The sequence below is a fragment of the Diadema antillarum genome, unplaced genomic scaffold (assembly GCF_040938485.1).
Source record: "Diadema antillarum isolate AM-2024a unplaced genomic scaffold, OU_Dant_1.0 seq00001096_RagTag, whole genome shotgun sequence".
Taxonomy (NCBI): Eukaryota; Metazoa; Echinodermata; class Echinoidea; order Diadematoida; family Diadematidae; genus Diadema; species Diadema antillarum.
Genome location: NW_027271913.1, coordinates 1,349,867 through 1,375,211, shown reverse-complemented (window position 1 = coordinate 1,375,211; position 25,345 = coordinate 1,349,867). Strand labels below are relative to the sequence as shown.

The following is a 25,345-nucleotide window of genomic DNA, read 5'->3' as shown; positions in this document are numbered from 1 at the left end:
GTCTTTCATGGGGTAAAAATTTAATAGTGACATCAGCAAAACATACACATTGCAGTCATGTCTATTTTTTAATTTGTTTTTGTTTATAATCAAATGCAATTTTGACAAATTTTAAAATTACAAACTCTAATGTGCATCTCTTGAAAGAAACAACAGGTGAAATACATAAAACAGAAACTAAAACAATGTACAGTGTATTTTTTTATTCTCCTTCCCTATTTAATCCCTTTTTGGAGGTTGGGAGAACATTCACATCAAGACTGCAGCAACATATATGGATCTACATATGAATAAATAGTATTGCCACTGATTGACAAAATAACTACAAATAAATTGTAGTTGACATAAGTAATGCTCGCCTCCTGTGAGATAAGCCTTCATCAGCTGCAGAAGAAATAATCACTTCCCTCCTTAAGATTTAATGATGACAAGTTTTCCTCGAAGCTACCACCTGTCAGATCCTGTAAACAAACAAACAAACAAATTAATTAATTAATTAATAAATAAATAAATAAATAAATAATAAATATATAAATAAATTAATAAAATGCATGATCTGTGGAAACAAAACAAAAAAGGTTATCTTCTGCACTAAGCCATTAGAGTAATTCAAATTCAAGTACTAGTAACCAGTTCTATAGAATTCACACCACACAGGAAAATTAAGTGAACTATTCTCACAATGTCACTGAAGGCGATTTAATTCTGTATACCTTATACTGTGCTTTTGTTTGCCTATCAAATCACAGAAAGGCAACAAAAGATGTACACTGACATATGTATATTACTATGGTCAAGGCTTTATTGTGGAGCGTAATGTAGTAAATGAATAGGGGTTGTCAGGTTGAAGTTGTTTGTTTCGAGAAAGAGAGGCGAGCAATACGCTAAGGAGAGATGGAGAAAAAGAATGGAGACACAGAGCAATGTTACAGCAAGGTGGTCCACAAAGGGTTTCAGCATGTTGCTGCAACATGCTCAAATTCTTATGCAACATCCTCAAATTCCAGCAACATGTTGTGCAACATCCTCAAGAATTTGCAACAAGCTCAAAATAAAATGTATTCACACGTGAAAAACGTGAAAAACAGAAGAAACCTGGTACAGAGATATTTGTGTGAAAAATATGAGGGAGAACATTGAATGTAAGCAGGAAAAAGAGAGATAAGCTGCAAAATATTGTGTACTATGTGCTCGCGATGTGCGCTCTGCGCACATACAATTTCTGCAATATTCTCAGATTCTGAGCTTGCAACATGCTCAAATTTCAAGTTGTGAACCATTCTGATACAGGACAGTGAGATGACTCTGACTTCTTTCAGATAGATTCACATCAACCAAGTGAAATCTCTCCATGGTAACAAGATGATCTCTGTATCACTTTATACCCTGTGGATGTATACTGACCTGTTTGACACAGATGATGAAGGGCGGTGTCGCTTTTGTGAAGTGAACTATTGGAATCCTTGGCTTGGGTATTTGCTGTTCAAAAAAAGTGACAGTGAAAAAAAAAATTATGCTTTCAATCATCCCTCTATTTACTGTTGTGGTGTGTGCTAATATGCAAAGGCATAGATGTAATCACACATGCAGAGATCTACATAAAACATATTTTACAACTTTTATCTTATTCTATTCATGATGAATGGGAAATACTTATGAAACACAATGAACTCGAAGGAAATATGCATAATCGTAACTTGTACAATCCTGTTTCACATACCTCACTTTCTTCATAGATATAGACACCTTTCTGAATCTTCTTCTCATCCACATCGCAAAAAGACTTTACCTGCATGAAGGATGATGCAGAAATGATGAGAAGACAGGCACATAGACATGAGATGTTGGATCATTATTCAGCAAATACTGAGATTAACTATCTACTTGATATGTCTGACACCTCACAAACACTGCTTAAGAGCATACAGTAATCTGCCCACTAGTTCATGAGGAAAAAAATGATCTTAACAACCACATGAATGAGTAGATTTGATCGTAAGATTTACACACACACACAGTTGCACACGCACAAACTAGTGCACTCAAACACACACACATATATATCTGTGTGTGTGATGGAAAAGAGATAGAGGGAGAAAGATGGATGGAAAAATTCTATAGAATGCATAAAGAGACAGAGCATAGTAAAGTCTAACCTTTGCCCTATTCTCCGGTCTGAGGGACCGATAAAACCGTCTCCCTTGCTTCCCTGCATTCCAGATGGTGAACTGACTCCAGCCACTGAGAACGGTCTCTTCCAGTGATGACACCTGAATAGCCCAGATGGTGTCTCTAAAACAAAACAGAAAAAAGAAATAAAACTTAATCATCTAACCATTAAAATCTATATCATCTATCAATAAATCAATCTAAATCTAATCATCTAAATGGGTAAGGAAAGATTGAAAAATCTTTAAATCATATATTATTGATTTACTGTGCTACCCTGACTCACGAAAACAAATGCTCATATTCCAAAACTATGTACAAGCTCAAATTAAACTAGTAAAACAAACTGAAAGAAAACATTTATATCAAGGACATGTACACCCTGTAACAAGATGAGACTTAGCGCTCATCTTCTGTATAGCACATGAATCTGATTTCTTGTATCAAAGTACTTTCAAGACTTAAATTTTCAAGTCTCTTGAACTCAGTGTGAATTTCACAAAATGCAATAATGTTTATTTGTAACTGCATTTAGGTCCTACATGATGTATTTGGCAAATGACATTCATAGTAATTACAGATGACCTTTGACCCTAACCTGTGGACTGAATGGGTGGCAGCGGTGGGATGGTATCTGTAAGTCATCAGACAGGTGTCCACTCGGAAGAGCTCTCCTCCTCCCCATAGGTGAGCCATGAAGAATATCAAGTCTTCTGGGACACCCTGCATAGGGGAGTACCATTGGTAGGCACATTATATTTATCAAAGGTCAGCAAAGATAGTGAGCGAGGGAAGGAGCAATGGAAAAATTGAGAAAGAAAAAAAAAGGAGAAATAATGAAAGGAATAGAGATGGAGATTAAAATGAATGAAATAATGAAAGAAAGAGCTTTACACATAACAATGATGAGAATGCTTTATCTCTCTATTTTCTCATCCATCACAAGCAAAGATTATGCTCCACATTGCAATCTACAGATACTTCTTTTCAAATATATGTTACACATATATATGAGCAAAACAACAACAAAGATTGTGTATACATATGGAATCAAATAGGATCTGTCATCTTTCACAAACTATACAGGAGTTGTAGCTAGCGTTATGAATACATGTATATGCATTAAACAAAATGTTACTTTGGTGTTTTGATTCAAATTTTACATACTGGTGATACACTAGCATCCAAGAGCCCCAAGTGTGCAACACTAATCTTAAATCTCACTTAACATGAGTATCCCTACTCAGGACAAAAGACATTCATACCTTCTAAAATTCACAGACAGGTGAGATCACACAGCCCAGAATATCCCTTTCAAACAGGCGCATTACTTACTTTTCCACCTTCATCAAACTTTCCAACTTTTACATAAACTTGTCTTGAACAGAACCAAGTTGGCATAGCCACAGGTGGACCATGTGATGTGTATATCTGAAACAAAACACAAGTGAAAAACAAAACTAAACAAATGCATCAACCAAATGGAACAGGATCAATGAAATCATGTTCATCAGAAAAAACACACGAATTAAAAAAGAATGTTTCTTGTCATTGAATGCTGTATGCCAATCTATTCACACTTACACAACCATAAACTAGTCAAGTTCAAGCACAAATCTACACCTCCTTCATTCAAAGTCCTTTGCAATCCCCAGTGCATTTCACCCTGCTTTAGCCTTCCATCACAACTCCACAGTGACACCAAATTTTTATTTTCTTTCACTATGTGTTTCTTTCTTTACTCTGGAACAAACTTTTTTAATCCACATCTGTCAATCATTAATCTTCTTGTAAGTTCTATTTGTTTGATGATAATTTTCTGTAATATACAACTACAATCATGCGCTTAATTTCTTCATTCCATTTAAAGATTTGGGGTAGTCGGGAAATGTTTCAGATTACTGAAACATAAGCATGTATAATTCATTATCAAACTTCATTATCATCATCAATACCACCACCAACACAGCCATCATCTTCATCAGCATCAGCATCAACAACAACAACAACAGCATCATCACACCATCGCTAAAGAATCTACAATGAGGATGTCTACTATCAATCAGAGACCCTTGATGCCAGCCACAGCCAAGCTAAGGACTCCACTTTGTTTACCCTTACTTACCTGTGTGTAGAGTTGTTCAGGTTGCAGTCTGTTACACCAGTCAGTGAAGCGCGGTGTGGATCCCTCTGGCAATCTGCGGAACTGACAACCTACAATCTTCCAGGAAGAAAGAATATATACCGATATTCACTTTTAGTATAGACAGATGATTAGAGATTTGTAAATGAATGAAAGAACACCTCATATCCCCCAAAATATATGATCAATTATCTAAACAAAATCATCTGTGACTACCACTGAAAAAAATAGCTTGTTGTCAGCCTTGATATTTGGAGTCTTTCAGTTTATTTCAGTAAAGAAATACTTGATGATGACAATAAGCACATACACATAACAAAATGTTGAGTCTAAACGTAACATTTGAGGTGTCAAAGGCAGAATGGGGGTAGTTATTAGCACTTGATAGCATGGGAGCACTTGTGCATATATTTGAGCTGCAGAATGGAGAAATCTGTGTTGTAACAGATAGGCATGCTTTACATTAGGCAGGGCTCGACACTAACGGTGGCCCGGTGGCCCAGGGCCACCAAAAATGAAAGTCGGGCCACCAAATTTCCAAAAAGGGCAAATTTGGTGGCCCGCCTCGGGCCACCAAAATTTTTTGAAAAGTATGTCAATAAATTCGTAACTTTTTGCGCCGGAAATTAGCAGTTAAATTTGTTCAACGGATGGATGAAAAGGACTGAATGAGTGCCTGAGAGTGAGTGTTGCAAGTTTGTTGAAGTTTATTTATGAGTAGATATGTCCAACTTCTAATTCTTACTATCATAAATCTTAAATATTTGACTCATTAAAAAAAAGGACTTTTAATGGTTTTTTTTTTTTTCGGGACACCAAATTTTTCTCTCGGGCCACCAAAAATGTAAAATTTAGGATTTTGGTGGCCCCATCGGGCCACCAAACAAAAAAGTTAGTGTCGAGCCATACATTAGGTAATATTATCAGTACACTCCTCTAGACAGATTCTACATAGAAACTTTAGTAAAAGATACCTACGGTGTTTGGTCTAGACACTGCTGCAGCGTACTGCATCTCAACTCGTCTGCTGTCCATCACATCATCCTGTCTTGGAGGAAAGAGAAACATGAATTTTAATCCTTCCAAAAGAGATGCCTTAGACAAGTGCAAATCAAGAACTTCAACATAGCAAACTAATTACATGTATAACAGGGTATGTGAATTTCAATTATCTCAGCAATCTATTCCTGCTGTGCATACGTATGCATTAAATCTACTTCAAAATCAATCCTTTCATCTAACCAGCTGCTTTAAATCAACACAGATGTTTAACATTCCAGTGTCAGTTCTTCTATTTCACCTATTTCCAGTGCATTACATTATCTTCCAAACCTTCACGTAAGAGCATGCACAGCACATTTGATATCAAGATATCTGTATTCAAACCTGAGAGAATCAAGGATGATATTGACTCCCCTAAACTCCAAATTATAGTAACATGTACTCATTCAGTCATGAAATGGACAAGTGAATCTTGCTTCATGAAATTGTCACTATGATAGCTGAAAATGAAAGAAATAAACCATATTCTCTCACACACCCTATACTGTCGGAAAGAATGGGAATGAGAGAAAAGAAGTATACTTATTATGCCTGTAATTGTTGCAATTTACATGCCCTGTGAGTGTGCAACACATTGTGTGAGAATTTTGATGTGTTCCCTTCTGCACTAAATATTTGCAATTCCTTTTCTTGGCATTTCTGTTGGGCTTATACTGATTCATCAGAGCTACGTTCATAGCAATTAGGCAATCAACCTCACATCTGCAGTCCTGTATTTATCAGGATAAAAATGAAAAATGAAAAAAAAAATGTTCTGTCAGGAATCACTAGGTTTACTTACAGCATCCAAGAAGCACAGGAATTGCCCACTGCTGGCTGCTATTGCTCTGTTACGAGCTGCCCCAACTGTCAAAAAGATGAAGATATGCCTTAAAATTTTAAGTCAGTTCGAAACCTGACCTTTGACATGATATTATGTAATGAATATGACATGCATCACATGTACAAAATTGTTAATATGCAACACAAAGACAAATAACCCTCATGCAAGAAAGGGAAATTACATTGCACATGAGGACAGTGCTATATTTGCACACATCTCATCTCTACCAATCTGTCATTGTTTAGAATGGTCGCATATATTAAATTGACAGAAGTATATCAATGATTGGTGGGAGTCATAAATAGTTCTTGTTACTACAAATTTCACTTAACCTGTCTCCTTTCAGGAATAAAGGTGAATATAATGTCACTACCTTGTGCATCTAATTTACAGAGAACAAATTTACAAACTTCTTTAATTCATCATACCAGATTCTATAAATATCAAGAAAAATTTTGCAAACTTCTTCAATGCCAAAAATGGAAAAAAAGTCATCCTGCATTTCTACATGTGAAAATGCAACAGCACACCAAGACTGATTCATATGACATGGATCATGGATGTATTGTATTCCTCTTTCTATCATAATCACTCTAGTCTTTAAAACACAAATGAAAATCAAACAAACACTTTACTGTATTACAATCTGTAGACCTACTTGTTCTATCTCTCATTCACACTAAGTCAGAGTGAAGCTGTGCCTTATGCTTAACACACATGGAAGTTATCTCATTCCAAATGTTTCGCTTTTGCAGACAGTGAAATACAAGGTAGTGAGGTTCACAAGGGGGAAGGAGAGCAAGAGAGCAAAGTTTGTCATCTCTTACCTCCAGCTGGTATCCCTGTGTGTCCATTGATCACCATATCAATACCGACTTCAGTCATCTTTTGTTTGTATGTCTCAAGAACAGCCCGAGATTGGTCCTGTTGGGGGGGGGGGGGTAAAAAAAAAGTCAGTATAAGTTTTCAGACAGCCTGGTAGCATCTCAACATTCTCTCTCTAAAAAGAAAAAAAAAAAGAAAAAAGAAAAATAAAATCTGCATCTGTTATGTACTGTTGACAGTTCCTTCACAAAATACTAATTGTTGTCACAGGACATTTTATTAATTAAAAAATTGACAGGAATGGTGATGGTAACAGTCAAATAAAGACTGTATAGTTACGTAGTTATGATACCTTGGATACCACAACTTACACAAAAAAACAGAAAGAGAAGAAGCAATGATAATATTCACACAACAGCATCAAGTACTCACTGTACTGGCATCGTCATAAGCAGACAGCTGCATGGACCCTGAGAACTTCTGGGCAAGGACAGATTTAAGACACTCATCAAGCCACAGCTCCGCATTATGAACTGGGATAATAATAGACTGTGTTATGAGAATTGACAGAGAAAACAAAAAGAACAGGAGGGTAAGTTTGGCTTGTAAATATTCCTTAAAGGACAAGTTCACCTTCATAAACATAAGGATTGAGAGAATGTAGCAATATTAGTAGAACACATCATTGAAAGTTTGAGGAAAATCAGGCAATCCGTTCAAAAGTTATGAATTTTTGAAGTTTTTGTGCAGTACCCGCTGGATGAGAAGACTACTGCAGTGTATGAATAACTTAGATGTCACATGCGTACAACAATATAAGGAAAATATAAAGAGAATTTCACAAAATTCCATCTTTTGAAAAAAGTACACATTCCCCTGACTCGTTACCGATAAATGTTATGGGTAATATTATTCCCCCTGCCTTTAGAAAGAGGCAAGTCAATTGCTCTTTTATTATGCGAAAAAAGTGAAAATATGTTGAATTTTCTTTTGTATTTTCTTTATACTGTTGTACGCATATGACTCACAAGCTGTAGTAGTCTCCTCATCCAGCGGTTCCAACACAAAAATTTTAAAAATTCATAACTTTTGCATCGATTGTCCAATTTTCCTCAAACTTTCACTGATGTGTTCTACTAATATTGTTGCATTTTCTCAACCCTTATGTTTATGAAGGTGAACTTGTCCTTTAAGATCACGCTGCCACCAGGAATTAAAGTCTAAAAGTAATTTTAACCATTTTAGTCCAGGTTTTTGGTTTAAATTAGACCTGCCAACCCCCAACACTAGTTTCATCTATGGTCAATTATGGTCTAATGGATGATGCCTCTTGTCAATATAAAAACTTGACAAATGGTTGCAAATATGGCAGACAGCTCATGACAGAATTGCATATTCTTTCTCTCTCTCTCTATCTCTTCTAAATCCAGTTACCTCTTAATAGCTGACCATTACACTGCAGATTGAGTAGATAAATTAGATAAAGAATAAAAAGAAGAAGAGCAGGAGGAGGAAGAAGAAGAAGCCTCATCTATCTTAGCATTTGAGACTGAGTAAATTATTCTTATTCTCAAGAATCGCATTCAACTCTTTCTCATAATCTAATAACAAACGATACATTGATTTAAATTACAAACTTTTTAACTACATGATACTTTGTTTTGCTGACTTGTGCAGCCTGTCCTATCATTAATCTGCTATATAAGCCTACTGCAATTAAATTACCAATGCAAGCATAACAACGTGTTTAACTTGTCTCATGCAAGTGATGGAGGTGACTTCACTTGACTTAGTGTTACTCAGTGATAGTCTTTTTTATACAATATGTTATGATACCACGCATGTTGTACTGCTGTCTACTACTTAAAGGACAAGTTCACCAGCACTATCAATAGAACACATCAGCAATAGTTTGAGGAAAATCAGACCATCCATTCAAAAGTTATGAATTTTTGAAGTTTCTGCTTAGTCACTGCTGGATAAGAAGACTACAACAACTTGTGATGTCACATGAGTACAACGATATAAAGAAAGTATAAGGAAAATTCATGATATTTTCACTTTTCTCGCATAACAAAAGAACACTTGACTTCTCTCTTTCAGAAGGCAGGGGGAATGATAATGAATATTACCCTTAACATATTTGTCAGTAACAAGTCAAAGAAATGTGCACCTTTTTCAAAAAGTAACATTTTGTGATATTCTCTTTATATTTTCCTTATACCGTTGTACGCATGTGACATCATACACTCTAGTAGTCTTCTCATCCAGCAGTGACTGTGCAGATACTTAAAAAATTCATAACTTTTGAACAGATTGTCAGATTTTCCCCAAACTTTTACTGATGTCCTTAACTATACACAGCCCAGTCGCTGTACATGGTACGTCGCGACAGGGCTGTACGAGCGCGACCACCAACCACTAGGAGAGCGACGTAATTGTATCACGATAGCTTTGACTTTCGATACTTACGTTCGTTTTTGTCACCTCAAACTCATCGAGTATACTCTTCAATATTTACTCTACATCTGATGCTATCAGTATTCAAATGTACGTAATGAAACTTACCAAAATTGATCATCATATCCAGCATGTCCACACCGTACACAATCTTTCACGCCAGGCCAAATTCAGATATCGGGTGGTCACGTGATGTGAATGCCCTTTCAAAAGGTCGCGCTGTTGACCGTGCTGCTACACTCAAGCAGCGTACGCACTGTTACCAGTATACAGCTATAAACTGTACTGGGCTTATGGCGGCGGCTGGCCTCTGGTCGGGCGAGGAGCATTGAGCTCCATACCACGGTTATTGTGTAGCAGACGCCAAGGTTTGTTCGACACTTTCAACGCACACGCGCTCGCTCTGGAGCACATCCGGTCACGCATGCGCATAAGTCAAGGCGCCATTTTGAATCCTGCAACGACGAAGCCCGACGGTCAGGAATTGCGCCAGAAAGTGTCATTTTATTTGTTCCACGGACTTATCGCAAGTGGTCTCCATGGACCCAGTGTGGCGAACTATTCTTCTGTAATAGAAACATGCATTTAACGTGAGTAAAGTATTCTGTTTAAAGGAGAAAAGTATACATTTTCCTAAGTTTTGTAGTTGTGTTGAGGTTCCTCACTTTGAGGCTGCATGCCGCGCTCGTCAGACGCTGTTTTCGCATAGCGTAACAGCGTCTGGTCGGGCTATGATGTCCTCTAATTTACTGTACAAATATTATTATTGCTGCATTCACTCAATCCATATGTATACAAGGGTGGACTTGTCCTTTAAGGTCTAGTGACTTATCATACTGCTGCATGCATGCAATGCATGTTTGCTGGTGGTGCATGGACATGGCGACCCCAAAAAAGTTACAGTGCCGATGCCCCGCGTCGGGGTAATAGGACAAGGGATGGCCATGGTGTGGTGTTCCGGTACTCAGCGAACATTACACAGATTTTAAGATATGGGACTACGCACTTCCATACTCTGCTCGGCACCTACTCCCGTAAGTAGTAGTTAAAACGTTGGATGAATATGTTACATAGCGTCTTACATGAAAAAATTAAGCACAGTGAGTGAGACACCGAACTTAAAATATGGTGATACTCACGACATCGGCATCAGTGCGTGGAGATAGCATTATCCAGCGTAGTATCGAAACGTGGATTCGTTCGCTCTTGACTACTCGTACTCAGTGTGTCAGGTGACACCTTCAATAAACGCTAGCAACTGTCAGGTGACACTGATACCATGCACGTGATACATACCAGGCCCAGACTACTGCGCTGACGCGTCGTCGTCTCAGAGTTTGACTTTTGCTCTTGCTGCAAGTATCGAACACCGACTACTGAACTCGAAAGACACCTGAACACTGATTACAGATTAGAAGGTATTGGATCGGGAAGAAATATGCTCATGATCAAGCAAGCTCACACAGTGCCTCCCGTCGTGGCCGTGAGAAGACCCACGGTAACCATGCCGATCAACTACAAGTAAAATTTACTAACGTTACTGATGCACTGCGACTAACTACGACCAGCCCGAACGCGAAGGGGAGCGTTCTACTGTGTGAAGCCCACTGAAGGAGCGCCCCGGGGTTACCAGCCAGCTACACCAGGTACGTAAATGCCCCACCATTCGAGCAAGTCTTACCTGTTTGATGAACTCAGGCTGAATGAATGAAGCTCACTGAAGCTGAACATAACATCAACAACAATGACAAATAGTCAAAGAGTAAACAGTCTGCCAGGTCACATGCGCATATATGTGATTGTTGGAAAGAAACAAGAGCCATGAAATTCAAATCGAGATTCTTTTGGTGCAAAGAGAGTACTGTTGCAGGGGCGGATCCAGGAATTCCGTAAAGGCAGGCGCCTATACAAAATTAAAGGGGGCGCACGCGCCCCCCCCCCATAATTTTCTTTTTCTTTCTTTTGTTTTAACAAGAAATAAAGACGGCCCCCCTCTGGATCCGCCACTGCTGCTGTGTATTTTGCGACTGCTTGTTATCTAGCCTGACCAGAGATCAGATGACGTGTATAGTTACACATGTATTTTATCTCGTAATGTACGGTAGAGAATTCAGCCATTGGCTGCGCATTAGCCATTGGCTGAATTTGCGTAATATGAGAGGCCGTTCCGCGCGCAATCGCCATCTTCGTTCCAGCGCAATGTTCGATCGCGAAGCGATTTTTATCTGACCGAAAAATCGGAAAATATCATCGAAATCTGCGGAAATACGGAACTGAATTCGTGCTCTCTTACAAGCGTGATTATCGTTCTCAGCATGGATGAACCAGCTGACAAATCGGAGAAGGCAAAAGCCAAAAAAGATACCGAGCTGTGTGAGCCTAAGGCCAGCCCAGCTCCGGCAGCAAAGAAGAAGGCTGCAGGCAAAACTCTGTCTAGCGGCGGGAGGCCTAAGGCATCCCGCCCCGCGGCTTCGGGGAAGGCACAGCCGAACCCGCCCGCACCAGCTGCTACCGCTCCCAACCCGACTGTGACTACAGCGGAAAATAGCACGGAGGTTATGTCCCGCATTGGGAAACTCGAGTCAATGTTCGAAAAAATGATCGAGACTTTGAGCACTCCTCATCATGGAGAACAACATGCCAACACGCCGCGGGATTGTTTTAGTGAATATGGCGACTGCGACACACAAAGGGGTAGCAGCTCACCACCCGTCATAGAATTGGCGGATAATCGCAGCGTGGCTGATTTCCTATCGGCAAACCGCGATGACGCGGTCAGCTTGTTTTCGGACGTAGGCCTACAGGAGGCAGATAAAGACAAACGGCCAGAATTCAAGATACCACGAATGGCTCAGAAATTCGTGGCTCCGTCCGGGATAGGGGAACCACTAGATGAGGATGTCGCGGACACCATTGTGTATATGATGGGACAAAAACTTGACCAGAAATCTCTCGACGAAGCAGCAACTCGCTACCCCTGCCCATCTAACTGCACATGTCTAGAAACCCCTAAAGTGAACAGCACTATCTGGGAGAACATCTCGACGGGGACGAGACACAGGGATCTGAAACTACAAATGATCCAATCATCCCTCTTGAAAGGGATAAACGCGTTTGCTCGTACCCTTCCAGCAACTTTGTCTGAAGCTCAGCAGGATGCTATGGCTTTTCTCTGCGATGCAAACTTCTCCCTCAACTGCATGAGAAAGGACAGCATAAAGCCTGACATGAACTCAAATTTCCACCACCTGTGCAAGCCCTCTCACAAAGTGACTAAGTACTTGTTTGGAGATGACCTGGGGCGCCAAGTGAAAGAGATCCAAGAACAAAGGAAAACAATGTCAGGCATGATGAAATCACGCTTCACACGAGAGCAATCACGGTTCCAGCCGTACAAGAAACCGGATGTGACATCTCGCCGTCAATACACGTCGACTGGGTTCACCCGCCCGTTGGGGAGGGGTTATGACCGCCGAACATCACATTCCAACCCCATGGCCGGTTCATCTGCACAGCCTTTTTTAGGGAAGGCTTGGAGGGGGAGACCTCGAGATCCTCCTCACACTTACACACCGACAGCAGCAAGGGAGGGTGGCAACAAGCAGCCAACCTACCACAGGCAGAGCCAAAGCCAGGGGAGGAAATAGAACAGGTAGGTGACTATGAACACAACATAGACAACGATCTAGTTACAACACCAGCTGTCGTCGGAGGTCGTCTGAAGCCATTTTTCCCTGCTTGGGAAAATATCACGAGAGACTCACACATTATTCAAGCAGTTCAAGGCTATACAATAGAATTTGACCCAGAAAAATTTCCCCCTTCTCGAGAAAAACCTCTGCGTTCTTACAAGCGGAATGCTGAAGAAACAGCCAAGATTGACCATGAGATTCTTGTTCTGGAAGAAAAACAGGTCATTGAAAAATGTGCCCATGAAGAAGGGGAATTTATTTCAGAGGTTTTCACGAGACCAAAAAAGAACGGAGGAGTTCGATTAATTCTTGACCTGTCCGAACTCAACAAAAGTGTTCAGTACCAACACTTTAAAATGGATAATATTCAATCTGGTATTCTACTCCTCTCAAAAGGGTGTTATATGGCTTCAGTAGACCTCCGTGATGCATACTACACAATTCCCATTCACTTAGACTCTCGTAAATATCTCCGCTTCGTATGGAGAAACCAATTGTGGCAGTTCAAAGCTTTGCCAAATGGCTTATCTTCCGCCCCAAGACTGTTCACCAAAATACTGAAACCAGTACTTGCCTTACTAAGACAACAGGGGCACACAGTTTTGTCGTACTTGGACGACACACTGATAATTGGGAACAATAAAGCAGACACTCGCTCAGCAGTGCAAGCCACCACTGACCTTTTGACTAGTCTAGGGTTCATTATTCACTCAGAGAAATCGGTACTTGAACCATCCCGTGAGATTGAATTTCTGGGTTTCCATTTAAATACATCTGAAATGAGAATCACCCTCCCAGCCAGTAAAAGCAATGACATTCAAGATGCATGTCGATCCTTACTTGCTAATAACAAACCTAGTATCCGGGAGGTAGCTAAAGTCATTGGGAAGATTGTGGCTGCCTTACCAGCATCTCAGTACGGCCCCTTGCATTACAGGCAGCTGGAAAGGGAAAAAATCAGAGCCCTGAGAAAACAGAAAGGACATTTCGATAGACATATGAGCCTATCAAATAGAGCCAAGGCGGAACTAGTTTGGTGGTCATCCCATGCACATCTCGTGTCTAAACCCCTGTACCCAGGGAAAGTATCAAAAGAAATAAGAACAGATGCTAGTGGACAAGGTTGGGGTGCCACAGACCTGCAATCCAAGACAGGGGGTAGATGGAATGCTCAAGAATTAGCAAGAGCAGCAGGTAATGAAATAAACTATCTGGAAATGCTAGCAGCCGGTTTGGGACTCAAAAGCTTCTGTTCAAATGTCAGAGATGCACATATACTGTTGAGATTAGACAACACCACAGCGGTGACATACTTGAATAACATGGGCGGCGTCAAGTCTGAAGCATGTAACGAAATGGCGTTGCAAATTTGGGATTGGTGCAGTAGACGACAAATTTGGATAACAGCATCTCACTTAGCAGGCTCTAAGAACACAGAAGCTGATACGATGTCAAGGAAATTCAATGACAATATAGAATGGATGCTAGACAAGACAATATTCAATGAGATAGTGCAGAGGTATGGGTTACCAAATGTAGACCTTTTTGCCACCAGACTGAATGCCCAGCTCCCAACATACGTCTCCTGGAGACCAGATCCAGGGGCATGGGCAGTAGACGCATTCACTATTGACTGGGGACCCCTAGTATTTTATGCGTTTCCCCCATTTAGCTTGGTTGCAAAGTGTCTCCAAAAAATCAGACAAGATGGCGCTAGGGGAATTTTGATAGTGCCAAATTGGCCAACACAGCCCTGGTATACCGTACTACGTAACATGCTATTGGAGGAGCCCTGGGTATTGCGAAAACACCAGTTGTTAACCCAACCCATTACAGGTAGACCCCATCCACTTACACATCTCTCCCTCTTATGTTGCAGGGTTGGAGCAAACATTTCATAGCTCAAGGACTGACGGAGGAGACTGCTGATATAATGGCAGCGTCTTGGAGGAAATCCACCAAGGAGCAGTATATGGTGTATATTAGGAAGTGGCAAAGGTTTTGTCATGAGCGTCACTTATGTTGGACCCATACGAAGGTGGGAAATTTGTTTGCGTTTTTTAATTCTATGTACAAAAATGGAGCAAGCTACAGCACCTTGAATACATCAAGGAGCGCACTAGCATCAGTTGTTCTTCTACGGGACGAGAAATACACCATTTCTACACATCCTTGGATTTGCCGGTACTTCAGGGGCATTTTTAATCTCCGACCACCCACTCCGAGATACAGCTTCATATGGGATGTGGGCAAGGTGCTGAGCTACCTCAGACAAGTAACTCCAGCTCATAAGATTTCGCTGTGTCAACTGACACACAAAGTATGTTTTTTACTAGCGTTGACTTCTGCCCAAAGAGTGCAAACACTTTCATACCTAACCCTTAACAATGTGAAGGCGTCCAAAGATTGTGTGGAAATAGCAGTGGCTGATTTGATAAAGCAGAGTCAACCTGGGAATGTGGGAGTGAAAGTAACACTGAAAGCCTTTCCCGAGGATAAGAAACTCTGTGTTGTACACTATGTTAAAGAATACATTAACAGAACAAGCACATTGAGGAAGGAGGTGAATGCACTATTTGTCACCTACAAGCAACCCCATGGGAAGGCATCAAAGCAAACCATCGCTCGATGGATAAAAACTGTGTTGAGAGCATCAGGTATCGACACCGATCTCTTCAAAGCACATTCAACGAGATCGGCGGCAACCTCATCTGCCAAGAGGAATCATTTTCCAATAGCAGACATTCTCAAGCATGCTGGGTGGAAAAATGAATCCACGTTCAGGAATTTTTACCTGAAACCGGCATCCCAGGCAACATCTTTTGGACAAGCAGTTCTGGGACAACCTCTAGGAAGGGACAAGATTCAGTCCTGTAAACATAGGTAAAGTTGCCCAAAAACTTTCTCTGACAATATATTCGGTGAAAATGACTACTGTGAAAATCTTTGAAGTCTCATATTACGCAAATTCAGCCAATGGCTAATGCGCAGCCAATGGCTGAATTCTCTACCGTACATTACGAGATAAAATAGAAAATTAAATGAAAAACATTGAAATTTAATTTGTATTTTATGAGTAATGGGAGGATAGAGAATTCAGCACCCTCCGCTCCCTCCCTTACTCTGAACAGCCTTAAATGTGGCTTATACAAGATCTATTTTATCTCGAAATATTTTTTCACAGTAGTCATCAGCTTTCAAAGATGGCGATTGCGCGCGGAACGGCCTCTCATATTACGCAAATTCAGCCAATGGCTAATGCGCAGCCAATGGCTGAATTCTCTATCCTCCCATTACTCATAAAATACAAATTAAATTTCAATGTTTTTCATTTAATTTTCTATTTTGCTTGTTATCATGGTTATTGAAGTGACCTGACTGATGTCAGCTTTGCTATATCACAATATGACATCTATTTATCTTTGAATAAATCACAAGAGGATGGTAAGTTGAACTCCTCCTAGGATCCTGTAAAGTAATAGACTATAATCTTGTACCAGGTAATTGATTTGTAAGTGTACTATGTCTAAATATTTGATAAGATATGTTCTGATGGCAATACAATGAGCTCTAATACTAAGCAGTTTATTCAAAACTAAATTATGATACAATTACGATTCTTTTTCAAATCATTTAAAGTAAACATGTAAATTATTAAATTAAAAAAAATAGATGATATACAGCCCTGGAGATCACAGCACATACAAAGATGATTACAGCATTTTGGGCCAGATATGACACAATATGCTAGCTGTAGTGATGATGACAATGAAAACTTCTTATTTCAATCCCACAGTTCTGACAGCAGAAGTTCTGTTCTGCTCGTGACACAGATCAAGACTCGTCATGTCTTCTCTTGGCAGGCTTGGGATTTGCCTCCTTAACATTTCCGAGGCCAGAAATTATGAAGTGATTGAAAGGGTTGCAAAGGCAGCTACAACATGGGCTTCTAGTACTACTACTGGTAAGTCATTTTGTGTGCATTGCTGACAGTTTGACTTTCTCTTTTCTTCTTCCACATTCCAGCTATTTTAGATATCACAGAATCTAACATCAGTTGACTAGGAACATATTGTACGTACACTAGATAATTCATACAACAGTCTGAGCGCCATACCAACAAATCAAATCTCTGAAGATTTTAGTTAAATGATATCCTGCCATTGATTTTGGATGTTCTCAATTATTAGAATTAGGATTACATTTAATAGTTCCAGACAGAACCATGCTTCATCATTCTGATATTGTTAAGGTTGGTTGTGGGAATGGCAATGATGTGTGAGAAATTTGAACTTGAGTTTACAGTCTAAAATTGATTAAGCAAACACACAAAAACATGTTTTGGTCAAATTTGTTAAAACTTTTCTAATTAATGATACTTGTAGACACAAACACCCCCTCCCCACACACACACACACTAAACCAAGTCCTATAATATCTCAGCCACGTTCATATCTTGTATTGTTCAATTTGATTTATTCATCATTTCTGATTTCATATTGGATTATTTGAGGATCTGTTCTGGATAATGTTCTTTCTTCTGTATTTTTTAAATCATTATATCCACGTTCTACTTCGTGTACGCATTTTCCACTTCATCCACAGGTGAAGGGCCTCAGCATCTCTCATCTGTCCTAAATATCTTTCAGGACATTGACTACAACCGGTCAGTGCTCACCATAGCTGCACCAATCTCCCATCTCAAATCAGCTGTGTGTGGTGCATGTACAGAGGCATACAGGTGTGTTGCATTTGTTTAACTGTGTCACTGTTTTGAGTCGTAAGTGTCTTAGAGTCATTCATCTGCTTTTGTTTCTTTCTTTTTTTTGGGGGGGGGGGGAGGGTTGCTTTAGTTGCCATACCTGTGCATACTGGACATGGAAATGAAGTGACTTCAGCTGATCATGTCTGAATTGCCACATTAACAGCTCTTCAGTAAGCCAATCTAACTCATTTGCTGATTCTGAAATGATTTAAGGTTCAATCTGATATTATAGAAAGATATTGCAAGTCAAAAGTAGCAATTCTTTGGAACATAGCTCCATGGATGTTTTACTCTTTTGTGCGATATTATTTTGCTCTTTAAGAATGCATAACGTAAACTCGTAAGAATAGATGCTTGGGAATAGATGAATTAAAACTTCACATGATCAATGCGTCATTGACTCATACCTTTGTTGGAAGAAAAGATTTTAAATCCATGATGAACTGTTTACTATTTGATGCCATCATTAACAGGGTCTTTTTTGTCCCCGCCGAACGAGTTCGAGCAGGGGACTATGAAACGGGCTCCGTACGTGTGTGTGTCCGTGTGTCTGTCTGTCCGTCCGTCCGTCTGTCTGTCTGTCTGTGCGTCCGTGTGTGATCAAAATGTTCAATTTGCTACTTCTCTGTCATTTATGAGCCAATTTTAATTCTGTTTGCTTTATATGATAGCACTACATGGGAGCTTTGAAACTTCTACACAGAATTTCAGTTGTGACCTTTGACCTTGACCTTTGACCTATATTGTACATTTTGCTTCAAAATGCTACTCCTTCGCCATTTCTAACCCGATTTCGATTCCGTTTGCTTTATGTGATGGCACTAGGTGAGGGCTTCAAAACTTCTACACAGAATTTTGACCTTTGACTTCTTTGACCTTTGACCTTGATTTTTGACCTATATTGTACATTTTGCTACAAAATGCTACTCCTTCGCCATTTCTAACCCGATTTCGATTCCGTTTGCTTTATGTGATGGCACTAGGTGAGGGCTTCAAAACTTCTACACAGAATTTTGACCTTTGACTTCTTTGACCTTTGACCTTGATTTTTGACCTATATTGTACATTGGCTACAAAATGCTACTCCTTCGCCATTTCTAACCCGATTTCGATTCCGTTTGCTTTTTGTGATGGCACTAGGTGAGGGCTTCAAAACTTCTACACAGAATTTTGACCTTTGACTTCTTTGACCTTTGACCTTGATTTTTTACCGATATTGTACATTTTGCTACTAAATGCTACTTCCGGCGGGGACATATTTTACGCACCGCGTAATTTCTACTTTTCCTTGTTTATGTTTGCATACATATCACCATGTGGACAGTGTTGTTTCACTACCAGTACAATATCCAAAGCCTTGCACATTCTTCCTTTATGTAATTGCTGAATACAACAACAACAACATCAACAACAACATCAACAACGACAACATCAACAACAACAACAACAACAACAACAACAACAACAAAACTAATAAACAAACAAAAGACAAAACGAAACAAAACATAACTCACCAAACACCCTCTTTAATTGAATGCTGCAAGTTTCAGTACTGACCACATTATGTTGTGCACTGATGCTGGTAACTGAGTACTGAATAGTAGTCCTCACACAATCCTCTTTCATAAGATTGTCACTGAAACTAACTATGGCTGATATCTGAGAAGGAAAACAAGATGCTGCAGTAATATTTTCATTTAATTGAGAAAACTATCTTACTGTATTTGTCTGCAGGTTGATAGATCTTTCTTCACAAGAGGGTGTTCATCCTAGACTAGGCTCTGTGGATCTCATCCCAGTCTATCCCTTGTCAGCTGCAGTGTCTCTGCAAGAATGTGGAACCATTGCAAGATGTGAGTAGAGTTCTTGCACACACACACACACACACACACACACACTGTACTTCTGTCACATTAGCTATCAAATGCTTAGAGGGATGCAAGTAGTGTGTTCATTGCTTGTATTAAATTTTTGACATTATAATTGGTATCATTGGTGTCCTCTGGAGAAACAATTGATACAGAGTAAAATATAAAAGCACAAGAAACAATGTGTTTTCACATACGTATCTCTTCTGCTGGATGCAAAAATGCTCTGCGATGTCATCTCTGGGTCAGGATTGGAGTTGTAATATGGGCAAACTTCTAGGCAGTGAGAGTACAAATTCAGAGAGTGCACAGGGTTTCAGAATAGATACATCCTCAAACTTTATTTACATTTTTTAAATGTTTTAACTTTGTTTACCATATCCAATATAATGGAGAATTGATATGATGTGATTATTTCTTAATGTTTTCATTCCTGCATTTTTCCCAATTCATAGTTTGTTAATCCTAAGTTTAGGTTTGTCTTGAGAGGTACTATTAATGAGTTCATTTCATTGTGTATAACAGTGTAGAGATTATGCTAACATTTCATGGAAACTTTGTAGGGGATGTTTGTGCGCATTGTCTTATCAACCAATTGTCAACATAACATATCATTTGACAGTGCATTATTATCGTATCTAACTACACATTGTTTTATGATCCAGATGATTGAAATATGGTTGTTAGGAAACAGAAAGCTTGTAAAGAATTACAAATGAAATGTGAATATATTAACCTGTTGAGGACCGACTGATTTTGCTACAACATGCATTTCTCATAAACGCCTGCCCGAGTATACTCGGGTCTCGTCCTCAATGGGTTAATGACTTGAAATTGACAATCATTGCAAATAAAATGTGAATTTTTTTTCTGTTTGAATTTAATAGCCATTGCTGAGTATCTGAGTGACAACATCCAGGGAACTTCTTTCTTCTTGTTTGGGGCAGCAGATTTGCCTCAGTGTCGCAGCCTTGTGCCTAGGAGGAAGGCCGTCGGCTGGTTCCGCGGGAAAAGTGGCATTGATTGGTCGAAATTCACTCATGACTTTGGTGCGCGACCATCAAGCAGATATGGACTGACAGGTAAATTTAAGTTGTGGAATCTCTCTCTTTATCTTTCGGTGATGTTTTAATCTCAAAGTTTTGACATGTGTGGTATATTGTATAAAGTAAAATGGAAAAGAGTATGATTTGTGACAATGTATTCAAAGCATGAAAACAAGGAAGTTGTGTTGCACCATAGATCAGAAAGCTTATTTGTGTGTCCATTTAAAACAGTTTTGAGTCTTTTTTTATTCATTCAGTTTTAGAGAAGGCCAGTTTACATTTAGCAATGATCCTTCAAGACATCATAATATTGAAGCTTAAACAATAAGTAGCTTGTGCAGTGAGGTAGTGGTTTTAGTTGGATACTACCAGAGCACATTCCGACATTTTAATCAGATATTTACCCATACTCTTAATAGTTAGGTGGGAATTTTTTCATCTTGAGGTGAGAATCTTGTGTGTGTGACTTATATTTTGTATTCAGGTGTCGGAGCATCACACTATGTCACAAATTGCAATGTGACCATAGACACACGGGACTTGGAAGCAGGCAGGGAGATAGCAGCTGCCATCCGGGCCACCAGTGCTGGGGGACTCCCAGGGGTGCAGGCCATGGCTTTCCCCCATGAAGGCAGGGTTGAGATTGCCTGCAATGTGGACAGCATAGATCAAAAGTCGACCAATTTAGCCTCTTCTGGAGGTAATGATGCGGCAGACCAAGGTGGTAGGGGTGAAAAGATTGCCCAAGAAGACACACCCATTGTTCTAGATTACACACCGCCTGATATGATTGAACAGCGAGTCAGGGAGCTGGCTGCGGAGAAGCAGATCGAACTGGTTGGAACTGCCTTGGTTGGGTTTAGACCGGAACAAGCATGGCAGGTGGCCATGGAAGCACTCAAAACTGGCCAAGACCAGTTCTGGAAAACCAGAAACATTTTGAGGATGTGAAAGTGCCATGGCTGTGAATAGACAGATGCAGTATCTTCTAATGTCAAATTTCACAGGATGAAACATCTGCAGGAACTCACAATGATGATACTCAGTCATGCTGTCGATTTGTGGCAGTTGTGAATTTCATTTATTCCTCCTTGGCTACACATAACTCCCACACTCAGTGCAAAGCAGTAAAACAAACATATTATTATCACAGTGAGAATATTACAATTTGAAGGTTGAGAGTCACATGTGTTACTGTATAAGTGGAAATTTTTGCGGTGTTGAAATTTTCACACATTTCCCGCAACCACAATCTATTTCGAAAATAAAAGCATTGGAATAATTTTGCTTGCCATATGTGCCTGTAGTTGACGTCTTGATTCTGCGGAATTAAAAACATGTGAAACTCTTCTTACCCTGCCGAGTGCGAAAATATCCACTTTTACAGTATATGACTACATGTAATGAAGTTGTTAGATGAGAAGCAAAGGGTTAATACATTAGCGTAAGTATTGTAACTGCAGATCATTTTTTACCTATGTAAACATTATGCATAAATCATAGCATATATTTTCAGAACAGTTGCATTTATCTTGACATTCCTTGCAGTAATTGAAATGAATGACAATTTTTTTACTATGATTGTAGAATTTCAAAACTTGTATCTTTATGCCACTGCCACAGCCAAGGAAAACAAACAACATACTGTACCACCAATTTTTAATGTTTTGATCGTGTCGGTCATCATTGCTAAGAAAATAAGTGCCATTTGCTTTGCCATTTTATAACAGTATTGTGTGACATTTAGGTTTGTTGTAAAATAATTCTTTTATCGACAATCAGGGAGCCTCCTTATATCAGAATTTTCTGTGTCCCAAGATTCATGCTGCCTTATCAAAAGTGATGATAAGACATTAGGGTTAACTAGACATTGCATTCCTTTCATAATGATTATCATAATCAATACATAGTGTTTGTCATTTGGCCACAAACCTGTAAGTATTGTTGTCTTTGTGGAGTAGTGATGAAAACAAAAATATGCAATTTTATTTCCTATTTTAAAATACTGTACCAGTAACCCAAGGTTTTTATCTCTTAGCTCTAGTTCAAAGATACAGGCACTGTAAGCATTGTTTCACCATCAGATTTGGAGATGTACTATTGTAAGCCATGCAACCATGTAAACTAGGCTCTATAAGAACTAGTGTATTGGGCACTTCTTGTGGAAGTAACACTCGGATTGTATAAATTGTTGTCTTATATCTTAGCAATGTCCTAGATTTGAATGAAAGGTTGTACAAATGTATATCCCTTTTGCAAACATCACAAAATTTTGCATGGTTGAAGAATAATGGGATTGTCTCCCAATGAAAACTTATTGTAATACACCTCAGAGTTTTGTTTTGCACCGAGAATTTTTGAGGGTCACAATAAATTCACTTGACATATATTTTATTATTGAATATACAATGAATGCACCTCCTCTGTCATAAAGATGTTTCCAGATTTATTTTTCTGATGAAAGGTCTTAATTACTTACCTCTAAATTGTACCAGCTTATATGAAAGAAATCTCATTTCCAGGGTTGCAAAAAGGACACACAAACTTTTGTGCTCGTTATCATCTGCAAGATGATCTTCAAGGATACCAAAATTACAATTCATTTTTCTGTGTACTTTTATGGATCAGATATTGAAATAGGTCCATAGGTCCATATTGTGGTCTCTGTTAGATCTTTGACAATACTGTATATGAACAATATGCATACACCTGTGTATAAGCAAGTTTTTGATTAAAAGATGAGATATACTAGTTCTTGAGTAAAACATGAGACATAAATTGCATAAATTTAAGTCGCACTGTGTGATATTAATGTTGCAGGGGCGGATCCAGGATTTCAGTAAGGGGGGGGGGGGGGGGGGGGGCAAAATATTTCTGGTGCCACTTCTGGGTTTAATCAGGTGACAAACACACACACATACACACACACACACACACACAATTAAGATAAAGCCTCTTCCGGGTTTCATCGCCTGACAATTGACAAGCAAAAAGAACAACAAAAATCTCCCCCTTTTTCCGTGCCACTTGCTGGTTTCAGCGGCTGACAAGTGAAAAAAAACCACTTCAGTGCAATTTTCTGGAATTGAATGGGGGTGCACATGCCCATTTTAATTTCTATCTTTTTCTTTCTTTTATTCAAACAAAAATCAAAATTAAAGGGGGCGCATGCCTGGTGCACCTGGTCTGCCACTGTTTTATGAAGTAGTATTAGAGGGTATAGAATCTTGAATAAAGTCATGGTTTGGTTTAATCGCAAGAGATGAGTTTACAATTCAGATAATCAGAAGACCAATTATAAAAGTAGTGCATTGCTCTGTGAAAAAAAGTGTGATAAATAGATGATGGAGAGATAATCATCTAACTGATCAATACCGCCCAAAAGTTGTCACTGGCTAGGTGGATTTGTCAACATAGATTGATGAAATAGTACAAAACAGTGGCGGATACAAGGGGGAGCACACCGGGAGCGCGCTCCCCTTTATTTTTTGTTAAAACAAAAGAAATAAAGAGAAAAAATGGGGGGGGGGGAGGGGTGTGTGTACGCCCCCTCTTTACGGAATTCCTAGATCCGCCCCTGCTAAAGGACAATGGAATAAACTCTGATAGAGAGTTAGTATGTTGCATATATGGAGACATATAGATAATTCTTTGGAAAATACAGCACATGGATAGAAAGATACTGTTCATCAGAGATATTGAAGAATGATTACATACTATGCAAGGAAAAAGAGGTTGAAAGAATAAAAAAGTGATGATTTTATGGAAGATAGATCAGAAGGTAGATTATATAGGTATAAAGTAGAAGGTTCATAAATTAAAATGAAGATTGATGATTGGAACAACAGTATAAAACACTGGAGAGATAGCTAGATGGAAATTAAAATGAATGGATGGATGGATGGATATAGATTGATCGCTAAATATAAAGACAGATACATGATATATACCATATACATAGATACCTTTAGATCAACGTACAGAAAGATAAATTGTAGATAGATTGGTAGATACTGGCAGAAAAATAGACAGATAGATTGATAGATAGATGACTAAATGAATAAATAAAGAGAGAAAGAAAAAAAAAGAAAGAAATAGATAAATACATTTAGATGTACAAGATACACAGATGAATTGATTTTATGGGAAAGAGTAGGTATAGCAGAGAGGGAGAGAGAGAGAGAGAGATTGATAGATAGCTCCATTTTGGTTTATAAAAGAGCGATAACTTTTATCCGAAGTAGGCCTATTTTTGCAGCTTCCTCCATAAGCTCACAGACATGACTACCGTATTCCGTACACCTGCGATTCTGATACTTCCGGTGGGAAAGGGGACGTACTCATAATTTTACATAAATGTACAGCTGCACATTGCGAATCCTCTGATCGCGCCGACACCAAAACCGAGAGATCCACGAAGTATATCGGAGGATTTTGCCAACGACGTACCTGCTGCGACTGGTCATCAGTCTAGCGTTTTAATACAGTCATA

At 39.2% G+C, this 25,345-nt stretch overlaps 4 protein-coding genes across 4 annotated transcripts; 3 read left to right on the top strand and 1 right to left on the bottom strand.

Annotated features, from left to right (window-relative positions):
* Positions 1-364: 364 nt before the first annotated feature.
* Positions 365-18,044, bottom strand: LOC139743546 (queuosine-tRNA galactosyltransferase-like). The gene is made up of 13 exons (XM_071654025.1): positions 18,037-18,044; positions 17,113-17,200; positions 7,455-7,571; positions 7,025-7,121; positions 6,156-6,220; positions 5,291-5,356; positions 4,295-4,390; positions 3,505-3,600; positions 2,768-2,892; positions 2,157-2,292; positions 1,721-1,789; positions 1,405-1,479; positions 365-461 (listed from the first exon to the last, which is right to left on the bottom strand). Exons 1-13 carry the CDS (start codon positions 18,042-18,044, stop codon positions 381-383), a joined length of 1,119 nt encoding a protein of 372 aa, XP_071510126.1. The 3' UTR covers positions 365-380.
* LOC139743530 (uncharacterized) lies at positions 11,798-15,189 on the top strand. The gene is made up of 2 exons (XM_071654010.1): positions 11,798-13,134; positions 15,054-15,189. The coding sequence occupies exon 1, from the start codon at positions 11,798-11,800 to the stop codon at positions 13,127-13,129; it is 1,332 nt and encodes a 443-aa protein (XP_071510111.1). The 3' UTR covers positions 13,130-13,134; positions 15,054-15,189.
* Positions 13,125-16,061, top strand: LOC139743529 (uncharacterized). The gene has a single exon (XM_071654009.1). It carries the CDS (start codon positions 15,045-15,047, stop codon positions 16,059-16,061), a length of 1,017 nt encoding a protein of 338 aa, XP_071510110.1. The 5' UTR covers positions 13,125-15,044.
* Positions 18,045-18,051: 7 nt separating the features above from the next.
* On the top strand, positions 18,052-21,804 carry LOC139743545 (uncharacterized). The gene is made up of 4 exons (XM_071654024.1): positions 18,052-18,062; positions 19,674-19,792; positions 20,695-20,889; positions 21,338-21,804. Exons 1-4 carry the CDS (start codon positions 18,052-18,054, stop codon positions 21,802-21,804), a joined length of 792 nt encoding a protein of 263 aa, XP_071510125.1.
* The last annotated feature ends 3,541 nt before the right edge of the window (positions 21,805-25,345 follow it).